Source organism: Bradysia coprophila (genome assembly GCF_014529535.1).
Source record: "Bradysia coprophila strain Holo2 chromosome X unlocalized genomic scaffold, BU_Bcop_v1 contig_38, whole genome shotgun sequence".
Classification (NCBI taxonomy): Eukaryota; Metazoa; Arthropoda; class Insecta; order Diptera; family Sciaridae; genus Bradysia; species Bradysia coprophila.
The window spans coordinates 825,672-849,795 of NW_023503327.1; the positions used below are offsets into that span (position 1 = coordinate 825,672).

The 24,124-nt window shown below is 34.6% G+C and overlaps 3 protein-coding genes and 1 long non-coding RNA gene across 11 annotated transcripts in view; 2 read left to right on the forward strand and 2 right to left on the reverse strand.

Annotated features, from left to right (window-relative positions):
- LOC119069639 (protein scalloped) overlaps nt 1-7,237 on the forward strand; it is a 136,846-nt gene extending 129,609 nt beyond the window's left edge. For all 8 annotated transcript variants that reach the window (XM_037173752.1, XM_037173754.1, XM_037173746.1 and 5 more), the window contains one exon: nt 704-7,237. In XM_037173752.1, coding sequence (XP_037029647.1) covers nt 704-817 — 114 coding nt within the window. In that variant the 3' untranslated portion in view covers nt 818-7,237. The remainder of the gene's footprint in view (nt 1-703) is intronic.
- Nucleotides 7,238-11,418: 4,181 nt separating this feature from the next.
- Nucleotides 11,419-17,990, forward strand: LOC119069642 (protein MAK16 homolog A). Its single transcript, XM_037173758.1, has 4 exons — nt 11,419-11,582; nt 11,654-11,700; nt 11,785-12,532; nt 17,727-17,990. Exons 1-4 carry the CDS (start codon nt 11,568-11,570, stop codon nt 17,865-17,867), a joined length of 951 nt encoding a protein of 316 aa, XP_037029653.1. The 5' UTR covers nt 11,419-11,567; the 3' UTR covers nt 17,868-17,990.
- On the reverse strand, nt 11,761-14,029 carry LOC119069652. Its single transcript, XR_005086367.1, has 3 exons — nt 13,903-14,029; nt 13,031-13,034; nt 11,761-11,774 (listed from the first exon to the last, which is right to left on the reverse strand). It is a non-coding gene; the product is annotated as an uncharacterized LOC119069652 (long non-coding RNA).
- Nucleotides 17,991-21,756: 3,766 nt separating the features above from the next.
- Nucleotides 21,757-22,718, reverse strand: LOC119069649 (enhancer of rudimentary homolog). The gene is made up of 3 exons (XM_037173772.1): nt 22,543-22,718; nt 22,190-22,381; nt 21,757-22,108 (listed from the first exon to the last, which is right to left on the reverse strand). The coding sequence occupies exons 2-3, from the start codon at nt 22,376-22,378 to the stop codon at nt 21,986-21,988; spliced, it is 312 nt and encodes a 103-aa protein (XP_037029667.1). The 5' UTR covers nt 22,379-22,381; nt 22,543-22,718; the 3' UTR covers nt 21,757-21,985.
- Nucleotides 22,719-24,124: the final 1,406 nt, after the last annotated feature.

A 24,124-nucleotide genomic window follows, 5' to 3' on the forward strand; every position in this document is an offset into this window, starting at 1 on the left:
CATTCCCATGTCTTCCCATACAAATGTCACTCATCCTCTAGCTTCCAAAACTACTTTCCGTGGACAACTTAATGTGTTGATTTGATGTTTATCAACAGGTCGTTGACAGTAGACTTGAAATTCTAGGTCCGACACCAGTCTCCAATGTCAACATAGCCTTCTTTAACGTTCGCAGTTTACCATAATTTATCAAATCTATTACTTCTTTTGTTCAAGTAGTTTTAACGTGAATTTTGCTATACAAGACAGCATTAACCAGATGTCATTGCTAATTTTTGGCATATATGTCTGTAATAGATGACATAGGCACCGGTATCTTTCAATTTCCATATTTGTGAATTCTTAAGTTATGTCGCCTTCAATGTCTCATGGTTCTTATTTCTCTGAACCGCACCAGCTCTATCATTCGAACTGATCAGTAATATTTAACATTGTCTTTCCGATAGACCGAGTTACGCAGACTCATATGACATTTTGTATGCCAAAAGCCCAGTATATACAAACCTATATTTGACCGGCAGCGCTGTACTAAAACGTACTAAAATGCGGCAACTTTGAACTAATCCCACAGTCCTCAATTTGTTGGCTAAATCTTATTTTTGTCTCGAATTATGCAGGTCCTCCGACAATCGTCAAATTTTACATTTTCTCGAAACCTAAATGTTTGATCAAACTCTTTTCTTCTCTCCATGTTCAATTAAAGGTTGTATCCAACAAGGAAACCCAGGAAACTCTATTATGCATAGCATACGTATTTGAAGTAGCTGCCTCGAATTGTGGTGCACAACATCACATTTATCGTTTGATAAAAGATTAGCAGTGTACAACTATCGAACTCTACGACAAACTCACTCCATCCGGCAGTCAAAATCCGACCACCAACAATACCACCGGAAGTAATTTTCAACACAACGTAATCATGCAGCAATCGAGTGCAACAAGCAGCCTGTGTCTAAGTGAACTAAAAACGAAAAAGAAAGTTTTCGGCGATCGGTTTGATGAAATAATTGAAGAGAAACAGTTTCCGGCCAAGGAAATTCGCAATGAAGTCGACTAAAAATGGGCAATACGTTTCACATCCGATTTTCAAAAAAACGGAAGTCTAATCCATCAGTATTACCGTTGAAGTCAGACTTGGGGTATTCAGCAAACGTGTTACCAGAAATAATTATTGGCAGAAAAAATGGAACAAAAACATTATTTACTCCATTGTTCTTGTCAATAATTAATTCCGAGTAAGCAGGCAATGAGTTCCATACTAACTTCGGCGGATATAAATCTTTCAATACCCAATGCAAACTAATTTGAAGCACAAAATGCATAACCGCGAGCCGCCGTCTAGAGTATGTCTGACTTTTTGCAGTATTTGTAACTAATCCAGCCGTCGTTCAAGCGGGTATCAGTCGTTTGGGCTCAATATGTGTTGCTACTTCGACCGTCTGAGAAATCTTTTTTTTTTTGGAAAATCAGGACTGAACTGGCCACCAGTCTCTGAAAACACCTATGCTTTATTTGTACCGAACTGAGGTCCAAACATTTATGTTATTCAGTATGCATTTTACCTTCAATAAAAGTGTTGTTTATACACTACAAGTTCAACGGAATCGAGCATAGTCTGGATAGACGAGACATTTTTTTCAAAACTTGTGAGAAAATGAACCTCTCGACCGACATCGACTAATTTTTTCGGCTTAAAGTCTCAGTCTTTAAAAGGTCCAACAATGTACTGGTAAAAATGGTCATTCTTCACCGTAACAAGTGATATTCTCAGCGTCTAAATAGCAAAGCAATAGCTCGTTTCCCATCAGTATTTATCGGCGCTGATAAATCTAATTTTGAGAGCCACGATCTTTGGCAGTTCAGCGACGAGTTAGATTTATCAGCCTCCATAAATTTTTGATAACAAAATATTGTCTGCGTTGGTAGAGGACTGACATACTCACAGATAAAAAAATTACCAATTTTGACCTCCAACTTCTTCGTTGATCGATATTTAAGTTGTGAAAATTGGAAGCGGCAACGTGAGTGGAATATTTGTCGGAACGATTGAAATGTGCTCATTTTTAGTCGAAATAAATCAAGAGAAGAAAATCTATTTTTACTTAAAACAAAACAAACCCAAACAAATATCAGACTTGCGTACATTTCCTTTCATTAAATAGTTTCGATATAATGTTGTTTTACACACTAAATGTAAGATTGCCGATAAACGCCACAGGTTAGTTTGACATCAAATCGTCTGCGTAAAATACCATTTCGATGCAACTATCGAACAAGATTTTTTTTTTGTACTTTGATACTTTGTACTTTTTGTCGAACCAATGAATTTTGTGTACTAAAAAATGTTTTTGTCTTTGAAATTGTACAGTCTGAAGTTTGACTAGATGCAAAAAAAATCAGTCAGACAGTACAGTTTGGAAGGTTGACATATTTTACTTTAAAGCACTAGTGCCTTAAAAAATGTGGAAATTATTGATCGCACTAGTGCCAAAAAGACATTCATTTCGATATCAAGATATTGACATTCTGAAATCAAAGTACAAAAAAAATAAATCTTAATGTACCGCAGTGTGAACAAAGTTCACGCACTGCAAACAGATTTTGACTAGTGCGTAAAAGTGACGTTTTGCGAAAAATGACGATCCCACTGCCCTATACATAAAGTCTTGTTCCCAACTTGTGCCCGAACTGAAATTTTACGCATGCGATGTGTTGACTAGGGGGGTCCAAAAAATTAAAGTGTCGAGGAAGTTGGCGGACCCCGAGGAAAACAAACCTTTATGGCCTCCTGATAAAAACTGTATAAGGGGCCGATGCCGATGGTTGGTTTATGGGTAGCTCAAGGACGAAATATGTGAAAAAACGCTGTGATTTTCCATACATTTTTTCCATTACTTTCTATGGAAAATTTTTTTTAGCGACAATATTAAACTTTCTTGGTCCAGACAACTTAGATTATATGCAAGAGCAACAAAAATGCGTTGGTTTTTTGGAATTTTTATATCGTCTGGGCACACCTTACAATATTGATATATACAAAAATCGACAGATAATTTCCAAGTAATAAAAAGTCAGGCGAAGTCACTCTTTAAATTAAGTGTTAGGTGTCGTTGCAAAGGTAATGACAGTGGCTTTCTAACGAGCCCACACACAATAAGTTTCAAGTTGGTGTCTTGACGTAACAGTCATTTGAAAATCGTCTGAGTTCACGACCGTGACATTTTTGCACCAAAATCGATTTCTATATAGTTTCAAAAAATTGTTTTCGAAAAAATTTCTTTTTGCGATGAAAGCTTATGCCATAAGCTCTCGTTAGACATGAATATATCCGATGCACATCCCATAAATGTTTTGGAAGAACCCAAAGACTGAGTGAACAGATTACGAATCTATGACTGACTTGGGAGCTGCGAATGCACTTACAAATCATTAAATCGGTCTCTTTGGATTATTCTGAAGTGAAATAATCCAACTCACCTTAAGAAGTGACCTCAGCATCTGTTAGTTACGTTCAATTTTTCTTTAACCCTCATTTTCGTGGTTTTTCACATATTTCGTCCTTGACCCATAAATCAACTCGGATCACATCGGCCCCATATATATTTTTTATCAGTGGGTCATATAGGTTCGTTTTCCCCGGGGTCCGCCGACTTTCTCGAAACTTTTATTTTCCCATACGATTCTGGACCCCCCTAGTTGACAGACTCCGATTGACAATTTTCACGACTTTTGGGCGAAATTTCTGTTCAGGCACATGTTCGGAAAAAAACGAATTCCTTTTTTTTCATCCGAAACCGATCGAATTTAATTGACCACAAACAATATATCTCCATGAAAAAAGAAAAAAAAAGCAAATGATAAGAAGAAGAAACAGAATTGTTCGTACTAGAGTCCAACTAATTTTTAAAATGAGTAAGTTTTCCCATTTGAAATTAATTTCTATTCGTATTATTATACTCTGTGTTGAATAGCAATTGTAATGAATGAAAAAATATTTTTATTGTCGGAGGTTAATTAAATCGATCCAATAAAAAGCAAAATTAAGAAGAAGAAAAAAAAAACAAAAAAAAAACTAAATTTACTGAAGTGTAAAATAATAAAAGTGAAGTTAAAAAAAATCATTTTGTGGTGATAAAATTCGATTGAAATAAAATGTAAATCTTGAATAATAAAATAGAAGAAAAAAAGAAAAGAAAAAAAAATCGATCATCTCTTAAAGAAAGAAAAAAACAATACTAAAACTACCTACTAAAAGAAAACCATGAGTAAAGAAAAATCTTTTTTAAAAAATTGAATAGTGCCTAAAAATCACAATACTAGCGTTTAGTATTATTAGTTTTTAATAATTACTAAAAGAAGAATATGGAAAGATAAAAAAAAAACAAACAAAAATCAAATCAGAATCAGACAAACACTTTTTTAGGGTATTCATTTTCGCGATCATTTCAGCAGAAACAGTTTTTTTTTTCATACGACCAATTGCTACAATCCGGCTAATTCATGCTTTCTGATCAAAAATCAATAGAATTCTTATATTAATTACGACGACAAAAATTGCTACACGTCTTTACATAAAAAATTATTATCCGAAGGCAACGCGCTACTAGCAATAAACTAGACTTGACAACTGTCATAACAAGCAATTTAAACGCGACATGGAGAAAGACAAGCAGGGCTTATGATTGATAAATTCATTTACCGAAATTTACCAAAATTAATCGAAATTTACTGAAATTGACCGAAAATTGCTGAAATTCGTAAATCCGTAAATTTTCAGTAATTCTCGGTAAATTTTGGTAAATTTCACTGAATTCAGTAAATCAATGTATCAGAAATCATGGCCTGCATGCAAGAGTGTTTCATTTTCCGAAAGTCAAACTACATACCTAAGTGTTTCAGAGCAAGATTTTGGCAGTTTTTTGAATTTCATAGCCAACGGTTAGGCCAACGAATTACTGGTCAAATCAGTCACTCCTGCTTGTGCTTCATTTTGACTCATCGGTTCGGAATCAGTTAATTGCTAGTTAACCAGTTGATCACTGTGTCCCTATTCTCACAATCACTTCCAATATTATCAAAGTCCGATTCGGAACTTTGAGCCGGGTCTACGAAATCGAAAATAAAAATCATAGAAATTACAATCCCCGAAAATTTTTAACAATTTCAAGGATATTTTTGGAACGATTCTCATTCCGACGAATAGACTCTGTCTTACATGTGTATAGCAAAAATGTATTCCACTTCGACCATTCTATGTTGTATGTAAATCAACGTTGTACTGTAGCAATTAAATCGAAATTAGTGCAGCAACGTCCACATCATTTGAATATAAAGTATCAATGGAATTTTTTCTCATCGTAGATCCGCCGTTAGAGTTAAAATTATAATTGAGAATGAGATCCCATTTGATTCGACGATATCTAAATGTGTTTCTTCAGAATAATTCTGGGCCATCCATCAGAGTAACGTCCATTAGATTCCATTTTTTCTGTAATTTTTAACTTAACATTTTATTACCATTTTGTTCCATGTACTTAACATTTGGTTAGTTTACGATTTTTCCGTAACAAACGCTATAATATGATTGGGATTTCGTTTCGGGTGCCTTGGCTTCATGTTGTCTACGCAAAATGCCCGATGCAATGAATTGGATGCTTCATTATTTATGGAAACTGAGACACTTGTGTCATATTTATGCCTCACCGAATTTAACGTCCACATAACGTCTGCCTAAAAGATAATAGGACGTACTCAATTAAGAGCATTGAGTTCATTGGCTTGTCGATATATTGTTCTAAACATGGAGTCAAATCTCACTAAAAAAAAACCCCAGCCCAGTAATCACTAATTTTTTGTCGATCGATCGATTCAATCAATCAAATACAATTGATTCACGAATTTAATTGTTTTAACAGAAAATTGCAATGTCGACCGCAACAGTTACGAGCCGTTTTTAATGGTTTTTCTCACTGTATCAAACACCTCTGCACGGCGTGGAAGGTCTAGGCGATATTTTGATTACGTAAAACAATTAAACTGGTCAATCAAAGGCGAAATTGTGCGATTAAAATCGAATCGATAGAAAAACAAATCTCATTGTTCATGGAGATGAGAGATGGGCTGTTATGCATTCAGTTATCGGTTCATCATGCGTAATTATTAATATTATTTATGAGTCCTACGCGATCTATTGAATAGAAAGTGTTTGATTTTCAAGTACCTTGAACTTGATTTAAAAAAAACGAAAAATGTTCACAAAGCATAAATTAGATAAATTTGATGGCCAACAAAAAATAAAAAATGATTTCCGATAAAATATGAAAAATATTTGATTTCAGCACCAAAATCTTTGGAAAGGAACGGCGAGTAGTGGAATTTATTTGGTATGGTCACGATGATTTTTGTTACATTTATCCACATTTCTTTGGCAACAGTTTGTCGTCTGACGCAGAAATAGAAACATCTTACAGTACCTACCTTTTACAAGATCGTAAAGCATTCAAATGTTTTGTAGAAATTGACCCATTCGCCTGTGTTCACAACTTTTTTTCTTCTGCCAATTATAACAATGCTTTTGTATCTTTTAGGCACCAGTGTGTGAAAGTAATTTTCGAGCACTAGTGTGTTTAACGAATGAACATTTGAATGTCCTCAGTGGACATAATTATTGTGTGCGTCAAAAGTTACTCAAGCCAAGTGTTTGCATTATAGTACCTGCGCTAAATAAATTGAAATGAACTACGTTTCGGGGCGAAATTACGGGAAGACCTTCCCTTAAAAACTTACTCAGACATTATTATGGCAGAAGGCAGATGATTTTCTCTACTCAGGAGACAATAACCCACCAAATAATTATTAATGAGCATCGCTTCCAAATGAGAAGGATGTACATTGTACATTGTACATTGTACAATTGATTAACAAATGAATGCAATAGAATCCAATGTATGCTCATCATTGTGTACCTCTAATCGCTTTCACTAAATTTGTCTTTCCAGAAAAGTCATAATTCAAGAAGTAAATCCTAGACCCGTCTTTCAAGAGACTATTCTGTCGAAATATTGTTGATTTTTCCCAACGATTTTCTTTTAATTTTTCACTTACAATATCCATGTATCTGATTAAATTTTGAAACGATCATAGAACTGCGTATTCGACAAATCTTCGGAATTCCTTTCAAACTGCACTCTGCAATAGCATATAATTGTATAAGCTCCGTGTATTTGTTGTGAACAAAGTAAAATATGGAGGGAGATATGAAGTTGATTATATATACTCAAAAAAACGATCGGGTTGTCTAGTAATAGCCCACCTACTCAACTGTGTTATGCTGCCAAACCGATAGGAAAGAAAACGAACCGAGATATACCAATTTCAATACAGAAAACAAAAAAAAAATCTTTTAAAAAAGTTTGTAAATTCAATTTTCCTTTCGTTTTTTTTGGTTCATATTTCTTTCACATAAAACTCTTTCTGAATAAAAATGAAAATTCAAACAAAAAAAGGTTTCATTGAACTTTTCTACATTATCCTTCCAGAGAATATAAAACGGCACACAACCATCAACACAAAATATATTATGCACTAAATATACAAATTTTTCTTACTTTTTTTGTTTTCTTTCTCGTAAATATTTTTTTTTTCTTTGATTATTAAATATATATTCTGCTTCAGTCGCGACAGCTTAAAAATAGATATAATCTTTTAAAGATGTGAACGTTTTTACTATTTAACGATTTAGTTTTTTTTTTCTTTTGAATAAGTGCAACTTTAAATTGATTTAAATTATTTTGATATTACAATTACAATAAATATTATTACTTTATGATTATACTTATAGAAAATATTTTGATCTCTTAATTAGTCAAAATGAGCGTAATTTTGTGTTATTAAATGTTTTTTTTTTCGCTATCATTTTCAGAAAATATTGAAAAGAAAAAAGTTTTTTTTTTTAAGAAGAAAAAAACGAACTAAAAAAGTATAAAAATAAATTCTGATAGTTCTTGTAAGAATTTTTAAATGAATTAAATAAAAATGCACATAAATGAGAGAAAGAGAAGAGAAAGAAAAAAATTGATTTCTATAATTTTACATGGATAAAGAAACAATTTTTTTGTTTAAATTTAATTTACAATTTATTATTTTTTGATAAATAAAAATACAAAAAGTGGATGAAGTATATTATTTAAAAATGAATTCTCGGCAGTCTCTTTTTTTTACAATTAAAAATGAAAACGAAAAAATATTTTTTATTTTATAGTTATTTTTTATTGATTATTATTTTTGTATTTTTAATTGAAACGGCAACTGCGTTGTAATATTATTTTTAATAAAAATAAATAATTTTTTTTTCTTGCATTCAGCTAGCATCAAACAAATAAAGAAAAAATCAACAACAAAAAAGCAATTTTCATTTTATTTTAAATATAATTTTTAATGATAATACAAGTATAAAAAAAAATGGAAAATAAACAACAACAAAAAAAAATGATAAAAAATGTATAATTCATATATATAAAAAAGTGTGTGAAAAAAAACAAACAAAAAAAAATAAAAATTTAAAAACAAAAATATATTTTACAAGAAATGAATAAACTTAAACAGAGAGAAAAAACAATGATGAAAAAATGAAACACAAAATTTAAATGATTTTATTGATTGATGGATTTTATTATTGAAATAGAAAGATCGAAGATATTATTATAAAAAAAATGATGACAGAGTGATAGTGATGACAAAGCACAATTTAAACAAATAAAAAAAAATGTTTTTATCTAACAATAACAAAACTGCAACAACAAAAATACAAGAATTAAAAAGAAAAATGGCCATTGACTCAATGAAGTGAAAAATTTATGGAAAATGAAAATATTGACTTCTATATGGAACGATATAAAATTCGCAAACAAAAAACATTTCACGAGTCAAGAAGAGACAGAATTGAGCAATCACTAAAACTCATGTAAATACTTAATTTTTTTTTTATTTAAGGAAATATAAGTGCAGACGGTGCAGAATGGATCTGCTCTAATATTAACAATCACTCTGAAAAATTTATATAAATAAAAAGTGTCAAAAATTAAAAAAAAATCGAAATTGTTTTCATTTATGCGACAATCAATCGTAATTCCCACCAAAAGTTCTGGCTTTCTGGCTTTTGACAGAAACATTAATGAAATATTTGCAAATTCATTTCTTATCGCCTTTATAGAATCTGTTAAATTGAGGACATTTTTTTAGTGTTTTAAGAGTTTAGCAAATATTATATGCTTGGAATTACTCTCAGAGATATAATGACAAATTCGACAGCAAAAGAAAGTCGTTGATGTCATGGAAAGAACAGCATCTTTAAAGTGGAGCTGGGCGGGACATATTAAGAAGGACGGACTAACGTTGTTTTTGGTCCATGAAAGGGAAACCACCGAAAACACTGACCACCAGAGAGATGGAATAATGGTATAAAGAGAATGGCAGGCACAAATTGGACAACAAGTGTCAAAAGAACCGTTCGGATTGAAAGAGAATTTTGGAGGCCTACGTCCAGCAGTGGATAGAAACTGGCTGAAAAAGAAGAAGAAGAAGAAGAAGAAGAAGAACAAGAAATATTATGCCATAGAAATGCTCATAGCATTAACAAAGAAATTTTTTGGAGACTGATGGTAGATCAAAATGGGTTCTTCTTACAATAAACAGATGCCATTGCCTTCCACGTATGATTTGTACTTCTTAGTAAGAATATTTTTCCGCTCATTGTTATAAATTGCCAACGGGCTATGTATTTCTTTCGTTTAGACACAAAATACATGCAAGTCTATGCAAGTATGTATGCTTTTTGACGTCTGACATACGAAGGGTTAATGCTGGGAGCAGTGCTATGCCACGACAAAATCCAGAGAAATAATAACTTGTTAACAGGTTGAGTTGACTCAGCGTTGAGTTGACTCAACGGTTAAATGATGTTGTCAAATGTCGTTCAGCCGTTCAGCGTCACATAGGTTTCTTCCAAGGCCGTTCAAAATGTCAATCGTCATCCACAGAGAAGCCAACACAACCTCACTTTGAATTTTAACGAACAAATTTGCTTAAGTTGCGGTTATGTTTGCTTCAGTGGATGACAGTCGGTTGTTTTCGGCCTGTCAAAATTCGTTTTTACCGTACGATGGAAGAAACCAATATAATACAGCATTTGACATTATGGATGTGTTCATGAATGTTAAATGTTATTTGCCGTGAAGACCTTTCTGGTCACCTCAGTGCCACTTGGCATCATTTCTATGAAATACCAAATAAATCCTTCGGTAGGAAACCTCCGTTGGAATGTAAAGACACTACAACTTTTTCTTCAGTACTTTGAGCTCTATTTTTTGGTGAAAGAACTGCACTCTGGTCAAATGTCATACTAGGCGGTGAAGTTGGTTCACAAAAAAATAGAGCGCAGATTTCTACAAAAAACTATTGCAATTGAGGTTTAGAGTCTTTGAGTAGAAACGAAAAGTGTCGAGGTGTTTTACAAATTCAGTTGAATTAAATTCCCAAAAAATCCTTAAATTCCCGGAAATTCCTGCATTCTGGTCTCTCTCTCTCTCTCTCTCTCTCTCTCTCTCAATGCCTGTGCGGTCGTATAGCAAGACACACGGTCAAAGAAATTAATTAAAAATACTCAGATCAAATGAGATAATATTTCTGAAGAGACTTTAAATAATTGGATAAATGTTGATTGTAGGGATGGGAGGCGTTCAAAATTATCGATAATATCAATCGAAAGAAATTATCGATAATCGATTAATCATATCGTTATCGATAATTTAATAATTATCGATAATTATCAATATCGATATTTTGATATTTATCTGAAAATTCATGATAATATACCGATATATCGGAATATATCGATAAATATCGGATTTTCGGACCGAAATATCGAATTATCGATATCTTGATAATTATCAAAATATCAATAATTATCGATTATCGATATTTTTTTTGATAATTTTCGATAAAAAAAGTCGATAATTATCGATTATCGATAATCGATAATTATCGATAATCATTTTCATTATCGCCCATACCTAGTTGATTGAAGCGTAATAAGGCCTTTACAGAAACAATGTATACTTCCGACTTGTTATTTCCTAACATCTTTGCTACATTTAAATTATTCAAAATACCATCTATCTGCCATAACTTGCAAACCGCAGTAGTTATACCAAAATTGTCCTATGTCTCAGCAAAATATTGATGAAATAATGAAAAGATTCAATAACAGAATGTTGCTCCCGACAATCCATCGAAGGACCTAGCGGATGTGTATTCAAAATTTCCGCTCAATTTCAATTATTATTGACGATGACAGCGTTGACAATCGAAACGTCAATGTCAATGATACTCGTCACGGCGACCTCTAGCTGTCATTTTTCCAATACTGTCAGAGAGATACTGTCATCGCGATATATTTTTAGGAACGCAGAACGTGTATAGCTTCCAGAAAACACTGAAAATAAATTTACTGGAGAATCAGACTAATTTACCGCTTCGTTGGAAAGAATTGAAGAAACACCAAGCACGAAATGCAACACGACGACGTAAGTTTCATGCTTTCATTTCGTTTTAACAACGTAAAACCGTAGTATAACCTCAAAATAATTCCGTGCAGGTTGTTTGGAGCATAATCAACAAATCGTTTTGTTCTCACAAAGTCAAGTAAGTAGCGTCCGTTTTCTGATTGACACATAACGGTGCACACGACTGGTCGGCTTTATTACATAAAACACTGTCTATTTCCAGAACTGATACACAAAATTTCTGTCGTCATGAGTATAATTTAACTGGTCTATGCTCCCGTGCATCATGTCCACTAGCCAACAGTCAATATGCTACCGTTCGCGAGGAGAAAGGTATCTTGTATTTGTATATGAAGACAGCGGAACGATCTCATTTTCCCGGTCGACAATGGGAGAAGGTGAAGCTGTCGCGTAACTTCGAAAAGGCCATCCATCAAATCAACGAGAATTTGCTGTTCTGGCACAATTTCATTCGACAGAAATGCAAACAGCGTTTCGTCAAGATAACGCAGTATCTGATCAAAATGCGAAAATTGAAATTGCGCCGGGAAAAGTTGCTGGTGCCGGTGCAACGCAAAATCGAACGACGAGAAACGAGACGAGAGAAAAAGGCATTGGTGGCCGCGAAATTGGACACAGCCATTGAGAAACAGTTGTTGGATCGATTGAAGAAGGGCGCATACCAAGATATCTACAATTTCCCGGAAATGGCCTTTAACAAAGCGTTGGAGAGCGAAGAGGTGGAAGAGGATGTCGATGATGAAGAGCAGGAAGATGAGGAGGAAATGGAAAAGGAAATGGAGTACGAAGCGGACGTACAAAAGGAATTGGATATGGACGATGAATTTGTTGAAGGTGATGATGATAGCGAAGATGAAGATATGTCGGATGTGGAAAGCGAGTCTGGCGAACGGGAAGAAGTTGATGTTGACAGTGACTTCGAATCGAGTGATGATGGATCAGACATTGAGGTAAGTTTTCCGATTTTCATTTCTGTTAGGAATCACGAGATTTGGTCGATTAGTCGGAACATTGAACATTTCAGTAAAAAATTCAAATTTAGCTTTAAACTGCTACTCTTGACTAGTCCGTTGAGGTCACAAGTACTTTATCGTCGTATTATTTCGAGCGGCTCTGTCAAAGAGCCAGCAGTCTCTTAATTACTAAATTCCAGTTCAAAGGAATGGTAGGACCAACGAAAGAAATTTTTAACCAATAGGGTGCTCTGTACGTTTTCTGACTAGACTTAACTAGTCCAGATCAGGCTCAGAAAAATTGTCCCTATTTATCTGTGGATAAAAGAGCGCAGTAACTGTGTAACTGTAGCGCTAGTCAACATTTCAAAAGCATCTTTTAAAGATAATTGATCCACCAGAATAGACAAAAATTTCAGTAAAACTGCAACTTTGCCGCTAAAAAACCTTTCTGTTGTCGGCCTTCTAATGCAAATTCAAAATGACTTGACAGACGTGCCTTTAGTTGCATCTCTTTCCAGTCAAATTTGATTTCTGCATTTGACAAATTGTCAATTATCGCCCTTAGGAATGAGTTAAGGCATATAAATTTGATCATTAGGCCTGTCTTTTACACTATTCGAGAATTCTAACCTGCGTCGATCATGTATGTCCGACTATGACCTTAGAACATGGTCTTCAAACTAAACTCAAAGAAAATGTTTCCAAAATTGCTCTTCCAAACAGAAAGTTTCATTTTCAGTTTGAGGACAAAGGGGGAAAAGGACACATAACTTCAATTGAAGAACATTATCACTATTGGGTGGGATAATACTAAGGTTTTTCGACCTTTCCAAGAAAAGATTTTGGAAAGATTTTTTTCGCATTTACAGTTGTGGTCCGTAAAGTTTAGACATGCATTTGTTTCAGCTGTTTCTCAGCTGATCCACTCATACTGACGAAAAACTTGTTATTTTTCTTCATAATTTAAAATCGATTTATTGACATATAGAAAGCTTACATTCTACGCGCATGGTCGAGGTAGAACTGTGTAAAGACGTAAGCTTGTATGAATCGAGCATCGATCATCTGGAACACAGCTGAATCAAATTCATGTCTAAACACTGATGTCTGCTGTACTTAAGATTGACTCGTATATCGAGAAGAACTGTGATAATGGAAGGTCAAATTGCTCTACATTCCTAATTCTGGATCCAATTTAACCTGTTACGGACGACTGCAGTCTGTTATCGATAAAACGAAGTCAAAAATAAACGGCAAGCTCCGACTATTGCGTGCTTATAATTATAGTCTAATGAAAATGGTTAGATCAAGTGAAGTAATAGATTCGATGATAAAACTAGTGATATCCTTGGCGACTATCAAACGTTAATAGCTATAGGAGAATGTAGTTTAGAAAACTAAGGGTAAAATCTATTACAATTTAGTACTTTTCTTCATCAAAAGTCCGCTGTCACTGAATTACTTTTTCATGAACAAACTTCACTGCTGTGACATTTCATGGAAATGAATCAATGTGAAGTTGTTACACAAAAAAATAGTTCAGTGAGATTGAAGTACTATAAAAAAATGTGACGCCTCTACAGGCCAACCGACTAGGCGAATTCCGAAAAAAATTAAGAATTTGAAAATTTTTCCGGAACTTTTTCACAATATTCCGGAATTTTCGTATTTTTCAAAACTAAAATTCCCAAAAATCACTGGGCTATACCTTCTGGTTTTACAATTAATGCGCGAGAATAGAGTATGAGTTAGCAGCTAAGACAGGAGAGGAAAAACTTATTTTAGAGACTGATATGTATACCATAACATCTACAAACATCTCCAAAAGTACCGAAATCGATCTCTTTCCTTAATTGTTGTAGTGGATGTAGTTTAGCCCGACGAATTCTCGGAATAATCAGATCTGACCTCTTTAAATTCAGACCATGTCCCGATTTTGATCTAGTACTATTCTGGAGTCTGAAATTCGTCAGTTAGGTTCGAGTAACGCGATCACGCTTCTAAAAAAGTTTTGCGAAGAAGAAACCTGAAGCTGTTCTGAAAAATTTCTAGGTTCAGGTCAGACGTCAAGCCTAACCCCTTAAGCCCGATCACTTCCATTGTGGAATCGTACTAATTCGACCTAAATTACTAATTTCAAGTAATACTAACCGAACCAACATGGTATCTTAATTTTAAATTTAGATAACTTAGATACGGCGTGGTACGTCTAAAAATATGTGGTATCTCTGTTGATTTTGGAGAGTTCAAGGCTGTGCCGTTTTTTTTTATGTCACCAGCCAACTGTACGAATTTAGTGTACCTGTACCGTCATACAGGTGTTCCGTAAATGCTGCAATTTTCGATTATTTGCTTGTTTTTTCATGTAGTAACGAACGAACGATAAAAAAGAGCTGATCCTACCAGAGAGATATTATTTCGAATTAAAATGTGCTTGTGATATATCGTCAACATTTTATACTTATTTCTCAATGCTAATTTTATAGCAGTAGGTAGTTCTGGTTTCTGTTACGTTTTTGTTTCAGATTTTATTCATATTGTTGGATATTCATTTTTAATTCGGATGTAAACTGATCAGTTTATCGTTAACAAATGACACCATAGGTGCGCGGATTATATCGTAGTACGTAATCGCGCGCTGTATAATTTGCTTATACATGTGCTTCTAACCGTGACACATCGCGCGTAGTTGATATAATCAACAAAATATATCCGAATTGCTGGAATTTTAAAATTAAAAACGAAAAAGAAACATTTTGATGTGTGATCAGTGTTGTTGTTGACCGGCCAATTTATCATTTCTGGCGTCCTTCGTCATTCCTGGACATACTAAGAATTATCAACCAAAGTGATGTCTTCCGTGGAAAAAATGTTTTAAATCATTGTTTGTGAATTGAATTATAACTGGTGCTAATCGGCTAAACGAAGGCGTGAATTTATTTATCTTATTTATCGCATTTCGACCCAACGACACAATCACAACATAGCAATTTTGTTTTCCTCTCCGTTTCTTTAGTTTCACGTTTGTTTTGATTTTTTTTTTCGTTGTTTTTAATTCATTCATTTGATGCCGTAGCTCAAATTATGCGGATGAATGAGTAAACGTGAATTATTGTTTCTTTGATTGATGTATCATAATACGAAACGTCTACGTGGAAATGTGAAGAAAAAAGGTTCTTCTTGTATCAAAGATAGAAAAATGTTCGAATCAGAAGATGTCCCGAAAAAAGATAGAAAATGTGTGCCGCATACTAGTTAGTCTTCTGGTTAACAAGATCAAATACCGATAACAAAAATTCATTTTTTGATAAGGTTTTTGAGCGTTAAAATGTTTCTCATTTTTCTTTTAATTCTGTATAACACGAGCAATCAGAAATCTCTCAGATGAATTTAGGCAATTCGTCGATGTTCGTCCGCTTGTTATATAGTGGTTCGTTCCTGCTCAAGCCAAGACTTGAATAATATCGTCAGGTTATGGGAGGAAGTGTAAATGGAATCAAAATTTTTAGTTCTATTCTTTGCAATATAAGTTTTTGAGGGTTCATTGACACGTATGGCACTTAATGATTGCTCTTTTTGGGAATTTTTTGAATCTTTTTTCAATTTTTTTTTTAATTTTTAATTTTTAAAATTTTAAATTTAATTCCCAAAAATAGGCTATGCTCAGTCGTAAAAATGTTGTAAATCCTTTTTATGTAGCATAAATCTTTGAATCCCTGCACTGACGAAAAAGAGTTGAAAATCTCACCTGTAGCTGGTAACTTTGGCTTCAGGTAATCTATAATAGCTGCGACAGCTGTATTTTTTGTATGCGGTGCTACAGCTGTTGCAGCTATTGTAGATTACCTGGAGCCAAAGTGACCAGCTACAGGTGAGTTTTTGAACTCTTTTTCGTCAGTGCAGGGATTCAAAGATTTATGCTACATAAAAAGGATTTACAACATTTTTACGACTGAGGCATGCATAGCCTATTTTTGGGAATTAAATTTAAAATTTTAAAAATTAAAAATTAAAAAAAAATTGAAAAAAGATTCAAAAAATTCCCAAAAACAGCAATCATTAAGTGCCATAAGTGTCAATGAACCCTCAAAAACTTATATTGCAAAGAATAGAACTACAAATTTTGATTCCATTTACACTTCCTCCCATAGCCTGACGATATTATTTCCTCAGTGTGTCTAAATAAGACGATATCTTTAAAGATAAAATAATGATAATCGACAAGGCGATTTAACCTGTTACAGACGACAAGAATATGACCAGGATTTTTATCGGGTCTGTTACTTCAATCAATCAAAGTAGTTTCAATCTGTTGATTTCAAATCTTGTACTTCAATTTTTTTAAACATTTTATTACATTACCCAGAGCTTGTCTTTTTTATCGTCGTTATCGATAACAGATGAATAGCCGTATGTGACAGGTTAAGTCTGTTACTTCAATCAATCAAAGTAGTTTCAATCTGTTGATTTCAAATCTTGTACTTCAATTTTTTCAAACATTTTATTACATTACCCAGAGCTTGTCTTTTTTTGTCGTCGTTATCGATAACAGATGAATAGCCGTATGTGACAGGTTAAGTGTGTGATCACGAGATTCGTCCGTAACAAGAACCATTTTTATTTTGAGCAACGTAACCTTTAAAAACAATTGCTATTCAATATTTCAATGCACGTAATCCGAAATATCCTGCGAAACGGACTGCTGCATAACCATTTTCACTTTAAAAAAATGCAATAAGGTCGAAAAATCAAAAAGGCTGTGGAAAAACCCTCGTTTTAAACCCCGAAGCATGAAACAGTATTTTACATGACTAGGGATAAAAAGATGAAAAGTAGTTCTCGTGTGAATTTTGTTGATCCGAGACGAAGCCGAGGTCAATAAACACACGAAAACGAGACTTTTATTTTTATCCCGAGTTATGTAATGGATTTTACATGCTGAGGACGTCGAAAGACGTGCTTCAAACATGAAAAGTACGGTTTTCGACGCATGTAGCATGTAAATGATCATTTCGTTTTAACGATGAGTTTTTCGAAGATTACTGTTCTTCTGAGTGACGAAAAGAATTTTAAAAACTGATATAGTTCAATGTTAAAAAGAAACCGATGAAATCGTAGTCTAAAGTCGAAGTGAACATTTTGAAGTTGTGTGCAAAAACTTATTGTTTACGAAATTAATTCGATCCAGGACATTCAAGCACCGTCTACATCTAAAGCTAAAACACCAAAAGAACCTGCCAGCAAACGTAAGAAACTTAAGAAACCGCGAGTCGAAATCGAATATGAAGTGGAAACTGTACCGACATCACGACAAAGGATACATCAGTGAGGTAACGATTTTTATTGATGTTTCACACATTTTGTTGTTAACACATTTTGCATTATATTAAAATTGAAAAGAAAAGGAAAAGAGATAAATAAATGGAAAAATATTTCAATATTTTAAAATAAAGTGCGCCTCTAACTCTCCCATTCTTCCCATCTCCATCTCTGCAGTATAGTTAGTGAAATACGAGGGGTAAATCACTACTGAGAATTTTTATCGACAATTTCCCAAAATTTCACTTATTCGAAATTGGAACTGTGAATTGCATCAAAGATTTTCGGAGAACTGACCAAAATGTACGAACAATTCTACTATTGATTTACCCCTTCCCTCCCTAATGAAAATAAAATTGCACCGAAAACCTTTGCGAATGCATTGACTTCAATTCTGTTGTTCAGATATATAATTCTTGGTGCGGTGTCTCATTACACAATTCGAGATCCGGTTTTTCTTGAGTTTTTATTTTTGAAAACAAATTTTTATAAAATTCAATGAAACTGTGCAATTATAATAACTCTGTCGAAGGTCTCCACTGCTTGCAAAGGAATCGTATCATCAATAATGTTCTGTTTACATTTTTATTTTTCATGAAAAGTAATTAGGGTTTTCGGTTTCGGATGGAGAATTCTCGTTTGCTTTGGATTCTAAATAAATTCTTTTCTAATATTTACACTCTGTTTCGGTTTTCCCCAGTCAATTAAGGTGTGAACTATGCACAATAAATAGAATTTACAACAAAATGGAAATGCCATATTCGTTGCGATGCAATGAGATAAATTTAACCTCAGCCTTGAACTTAATGTCGCGATGAATGCAATACAAAATACAAGCAACAAAAAAATAAGAATTAAATTTTGAATGCAAATTCAAGGTGCATTCTATCGATCGCATGGGACATATATGATCGCTTGCATTCGGTGAAATTATGTTCATTAATTATCGCCGTAGATAACAAAACATTCCTTTGTTTTCACTATTATGTCTGGCCGAAAACATTTGAAGTTCTATTTCAAATAATAGAACGTGTTAGATCTCCACAGGATAAATTGGTAAGAATGCTTGCTTTTGTTTCTTGGTTTTAGGATTGATAAAACTGTGACAGTAACTGACTTTTTAGAGCGATTACCCTCTACTCCTACCCTAAAATATAGTTCAGAGTGAACGAAACTTGATTGATGTCTGAACTGAGAGAAAAAAACAAGTTATTCGGGCCCATCGTGTGTTCGATATTTCTATTTGGGCGTCGTCCAAAAAGGACGTCACGCTTTTTTTTTGATTTTTATGAGGTGGGTCCATCCTATGTCACACCATGTCCGCTTTCTGATTTTCGGGGTCCATCCCATAAAGCGGAAGTCCGTATAAGGGAAAAACAAATTGAAGTAAAACATCAAAAATATATTCTAAAATCAAAAAAACACAACGAAAGTCATGGGGCGATGACTGCCGTAGAAGAATCGACTTCTTAGGACTTTGATGGCTTTGTGTGCTTTGTCCACGTTGAGAAAAAATGTTATTTCGATTTCAATTCGACGTGTTTAGACTCAATACATTTTTGGCTCACTAATTCGTCAACATTTTTTTGTGATTTTTTATATTCTTCCAGACTGTGGTTACTTCGTCTCTGTACTGTTCGTTGTGTTCCTCTCAGAAATTAATAGGAACTTATCTATTGATTTTAGGGGATATGCCTTACGATACGATTTTAATCATTTGTCATACAGTTTGTATTTTTCCCTTTTTTCAGTAGTCGAACACGTTTATATGGATCACATAACAGAATATGAATCATTTTTAATTGTTGCAAGAAGATAATGCAACATAAATCATATAGTGTACCAGTACAGTACCACACACAGAAGAAATGAGTTTACTTTTCCATGTATTTGATTCTGTATTTAAATTGACATCGCTTTTTTCGTGTGGTAAATCAAACACTACCAACGTCTTGATACCAAGTAACTTTTAAATGTAGTACCAAAAAAGTACGTCCGATTTTAGAGAATGTGGGTTCGTCCCATGTCACAAGACGTCACGTTTTTCGAAAGGTGGGTCCGTCGTTATGAGCGTGACGTCCTTTTTGAATGACGCTAATTTGCAGGAAGAATCACATTACATCAAGTCAATCAAATTCTGGGTACCTTGACACCAGTTAGCTACCTGGATCTTACATTTTTAACAAATAAAACCAAACTGATGTAGTTAAAGAAGGATCCAGTCCCGAACATCGTCCCTGACACTAATTTTCAAAACTATCGAGATTCTGTGGTCTCCACTTTGTAATGATGAGATCTTTAACCCGAGTATGCCTCTGAGGTCCTGGTTGTAAAATACAAGAAAGCTTTGGAAATACTTCCAGTTGGAACGTTTTCGTGATCCCGTAACTGGATCTCAAGATTCAATTATTTCATGCACTAGATAGACTATGATTCAGGCAGTTCTAACTGATGTGGTGATGTCTTTGCTCGTTCTTACGTTTTTATTCCGACAAAAAATTGAGTAGTTTTCTCTTAGGAGAACGAGTTGTTCTTTACAAATCACAAATGGTTAATGAGTTACTGTTACTGAGTAACTGTGGTTTACCTTGCATAAAAGACTGTAGAATGTTGTGGCAACCCTCTATTGAAAAAATGTCGCTCGTCACATTAAAATTCAGACCGCAAGTACACCACAAACCTTCGGTTTGTTATCGTAACGTCTTTTAAGTGTTCTCTTGCGGGTTCAATGACGAAATAATGACTATATGTTGAGGCACTGAAAGAATAGGTTAGCACTCACAAGACGACTGGAACCGGAATATAGTACTGTAATGTTCCTATTTCTCTTGCATAGCGTAACGTTGCGAAATATTTCACTGCCGTTATTCTAGCACACGATCTATATTGTTACACTCGGTCTAAGACCCAGAATGACAATCAGCAACCATCTGATCAGAAAACGCACTTCAAGTAGTACCAATGCACTTCAAGCATGAGTGGTACCAATGCACTTCGAGCATGAGTGGTACAAGCAAAAGTCCGTCAGATAAAGTACTATTTTGTATGAAACGATTTTTTAGTGTTTTACAGTTGTAGTCAACTCGACTATGATCATTTTTGCTTGAAATGCGTTGAATCAGAGCTTTTTTAGACAGACTAAATTTCACTAAATTCCTCTAATTTCTCTAAGTTTACCTGAAATAGGCTCCGCATTTGATGCCCAAATAGTTATTGATACCACCAATTGATAAATACTTATTTAGGCTCTCGCTATCACAGGCTGCACACAACATTTTTCCGAACAAGGGGTTGTGAAAATCTTACTATTCATTCATTGCTGAGTTGAGAACAGTCCATAACAGGCCATAACAGGTTGGCTACAAAACTATTGAGGACCTTGTTGAGTTGAATATACCTACAACAAGTTGTCACCGGAAATTACAGAAGACGATGAAGCCAGTTTGAGCTGTAGAGATATTCGATTAGATTAATACTTTTTGTCGCATAGGCATAACCTTTGAACGAAATTTCATGAACCTGTGGCTAGGACTGCCCTGGCTAACTGAGAGCATCGGGCGTTCAGTCTACGGACACACATAATTACTCTAAAGGTGCAAAATTATGTGAGATAGGCACCAATATACGAATATCAATAGATGGCAGCGAGAGGCGCAATAGGGCTTGCCCGATTTCGCCTTCTGGTCAATGCGGCCCTGACAGTGGCCGAGAACGGTCTAGCCAAAATTAAACAGGGCCAACCACGAATGATTTCTCTCTACTTCGGAATATTGCCCGCAACTCAGTTTGATGCCGTCAAAATATTCGTTCTGATTCAGCTCTACTGTCACATAAATGATAATGCTAGACGCAGCATTTCGTGTCGTTTCCAGTGCCAGTGAAAATAAAACGCTCTGCGATGAAGGTGTAGTTATAAATTCATTTTATTTATTGAACAGGATATTTGATATACCCTCGCTGTGACTGAATCTGCCGTACAATTGTTCTTAACTTAAAATAAATCAAAATTCACATTCAACGTCTGGTCAAAAAAAAAAAAAATCTCAGCAAACATTTCGCGTTCGCGTATTAATCGCTTCATTTGGACTTTAAAAATTCATCTCATTTTTCGTTACGGATTCTTGACGTCTATTCGGTATTACCGGCTGCCTGTCGCAACAAAACATAAATCTTTTCCTTAATCCATTCTTTATTGTACGGAGCGTAGGTATTCGTTGACTTTTGATAGACAAGACAGCTGAGGTCGGTTAGCTGCAACAGTAAGGGAAAAAAATAATTTTTGAATTAAAATCAGATCCAATTCCGTAGGTTCGTGTCAAATTTCCAACCAACCGAATCGACAAAGTCAAACAACTGGCTGATGTCGTACGTAATTGTCGGTGTGTTTGGATTTCTGCGCTTCAGATGTTCCTCGTAGATTTTACACACTCCTTCCATACATTCGTTTACACTTTCATAGTCACTGTATGTGCGGCTTTCCGGCCGTCCACTCGGCTGGACCAGGAGAATTGTGTGCGACATGATCTGTTCGGTGGGGTGGAAGGAGCGAATTAATAAAAATCAATTTCAACAGACCTTTTGTTTGGTTATGTTTCGTGGAAATGGTTCAATGGAAATACCAAATTTTGTTTGTCCGCTTGACAGCGTACCGAACTATGTTGTAATTGTCTTTTCAGCCGTCTTACCGATCTGGTTAACAGTGAAGTGAGTGGAAACTGTCCTCAGCTTTTGGTAACTTCAGTGTGCGCCTTTATTTACGTTTTTCGACACTCCTGCGATGGATCAAAACATAAAAAAAGGCTATTGTATTGCAAATGAACTGAATGCCCCTCTTATTTTGTGGTACAATCACATCTGTTATGAAGTTGGTGCTAATTTCGATACTACGACTGCTGGTGCCATCTTTAAGTGAAACGTTTTATTCTATTGACATTGACATGTGTTCGTTTTCAAAATTGAGGGGGAATATTTCAGAGATTTGTGGTGTTTTTTCAGTAAATGGATTATATGAGGTTTCTTTCTACACAAATTTATTTCGAAAAAAAAAACCATTTGCCGACACACTTCAAGCATGATTGGCTCTCTAAATAGAGTTAGAGTACTAGACAAATTTTGGCAGGTGTCACTTTCGCTTGAAGTGCGTTGCTTCAACACAAAATCATTTTTCCAATTTCGAGTCATTTTTACTCCAAATGAGTGCAATGAGTACATATATTACGTATTTCATTGCTTAGAAATTTGTTGTTTTGGCTAATGTAAGATATTGTACCCGCCCGAAGGTCTGAGGCTTTTTTTTGTCATAAAAAAATCAATCGCGCTGATTCTCATTTTGGTCATATGGCACAACGACTTTTTTGCTAAGAACATCTGTGGTAGGTTTCACCAAGCACAAGACACATACTGTAAAAATCAAGGCTGTATACTTTGGGGAGGTCACGCAGATGCAGATACGCGGGTTACACACCACGTTTCATACAAAAAATTCACCACTCCATACAAATTCAATTTTGGTGAATTTGTTTGTATGGAAAAGGTATGTTCCCGCGTATCTAATAAAATGGCGATCTGCGTGACCTCCCCAAAGTATACAGCCTTGGTAAAAATAACCAACATTCTAGCGTTCCTTCCTTCTAGTTTTGTATTTTAGCTCGGTTACGCTCAATGGCTCAATACACTCGGGTCGACAATTTTCTACGCATTTCGGGCCAGTCACGGTTCATACGCTCGGTCACACTCATATTACTTGGTTCGACAATCGTGCATGTGTTTTGGCTCAGTCAAGCTTTTTTCCGTCAATTTTCCAACGAAACATTAGGAAGTCTGATGAGATTTCCAAAAAATTTGTTGATAACCCTCTAAGAATTAAAAAGAAACTTTCAAAAATTGTTCGAAATTTGTAATGCTGAATACAAACGAGGCATTCAAAACATGTTTTGGTCCTTGTTTTCATGACGAAATTGTCGCAACTGTCAAATAAAGTTAGAAATTTCTCTATAGAAAATTACGATTGCTGCAGTTGTCAATGAAAACTAGGACCAAAACACGTTTTCAATGTCTCGTTTGTTTTCAGCATTATGCTCAAAACAAACGAGGCATTGAAAACGTGTTTTGGTCTCGTTTTTCATGACGAAATTTTCGAAACTGTCAAATGAAGTTAGAACTTTTTCCATTCAAAATTGCGACTGCTGCACCTGTCAATGAAAACTAGGACCAAAACACGTTTTCAATGCCTCGTTTGTTTTCAGCATTTAAGAATTTTTAATGAAT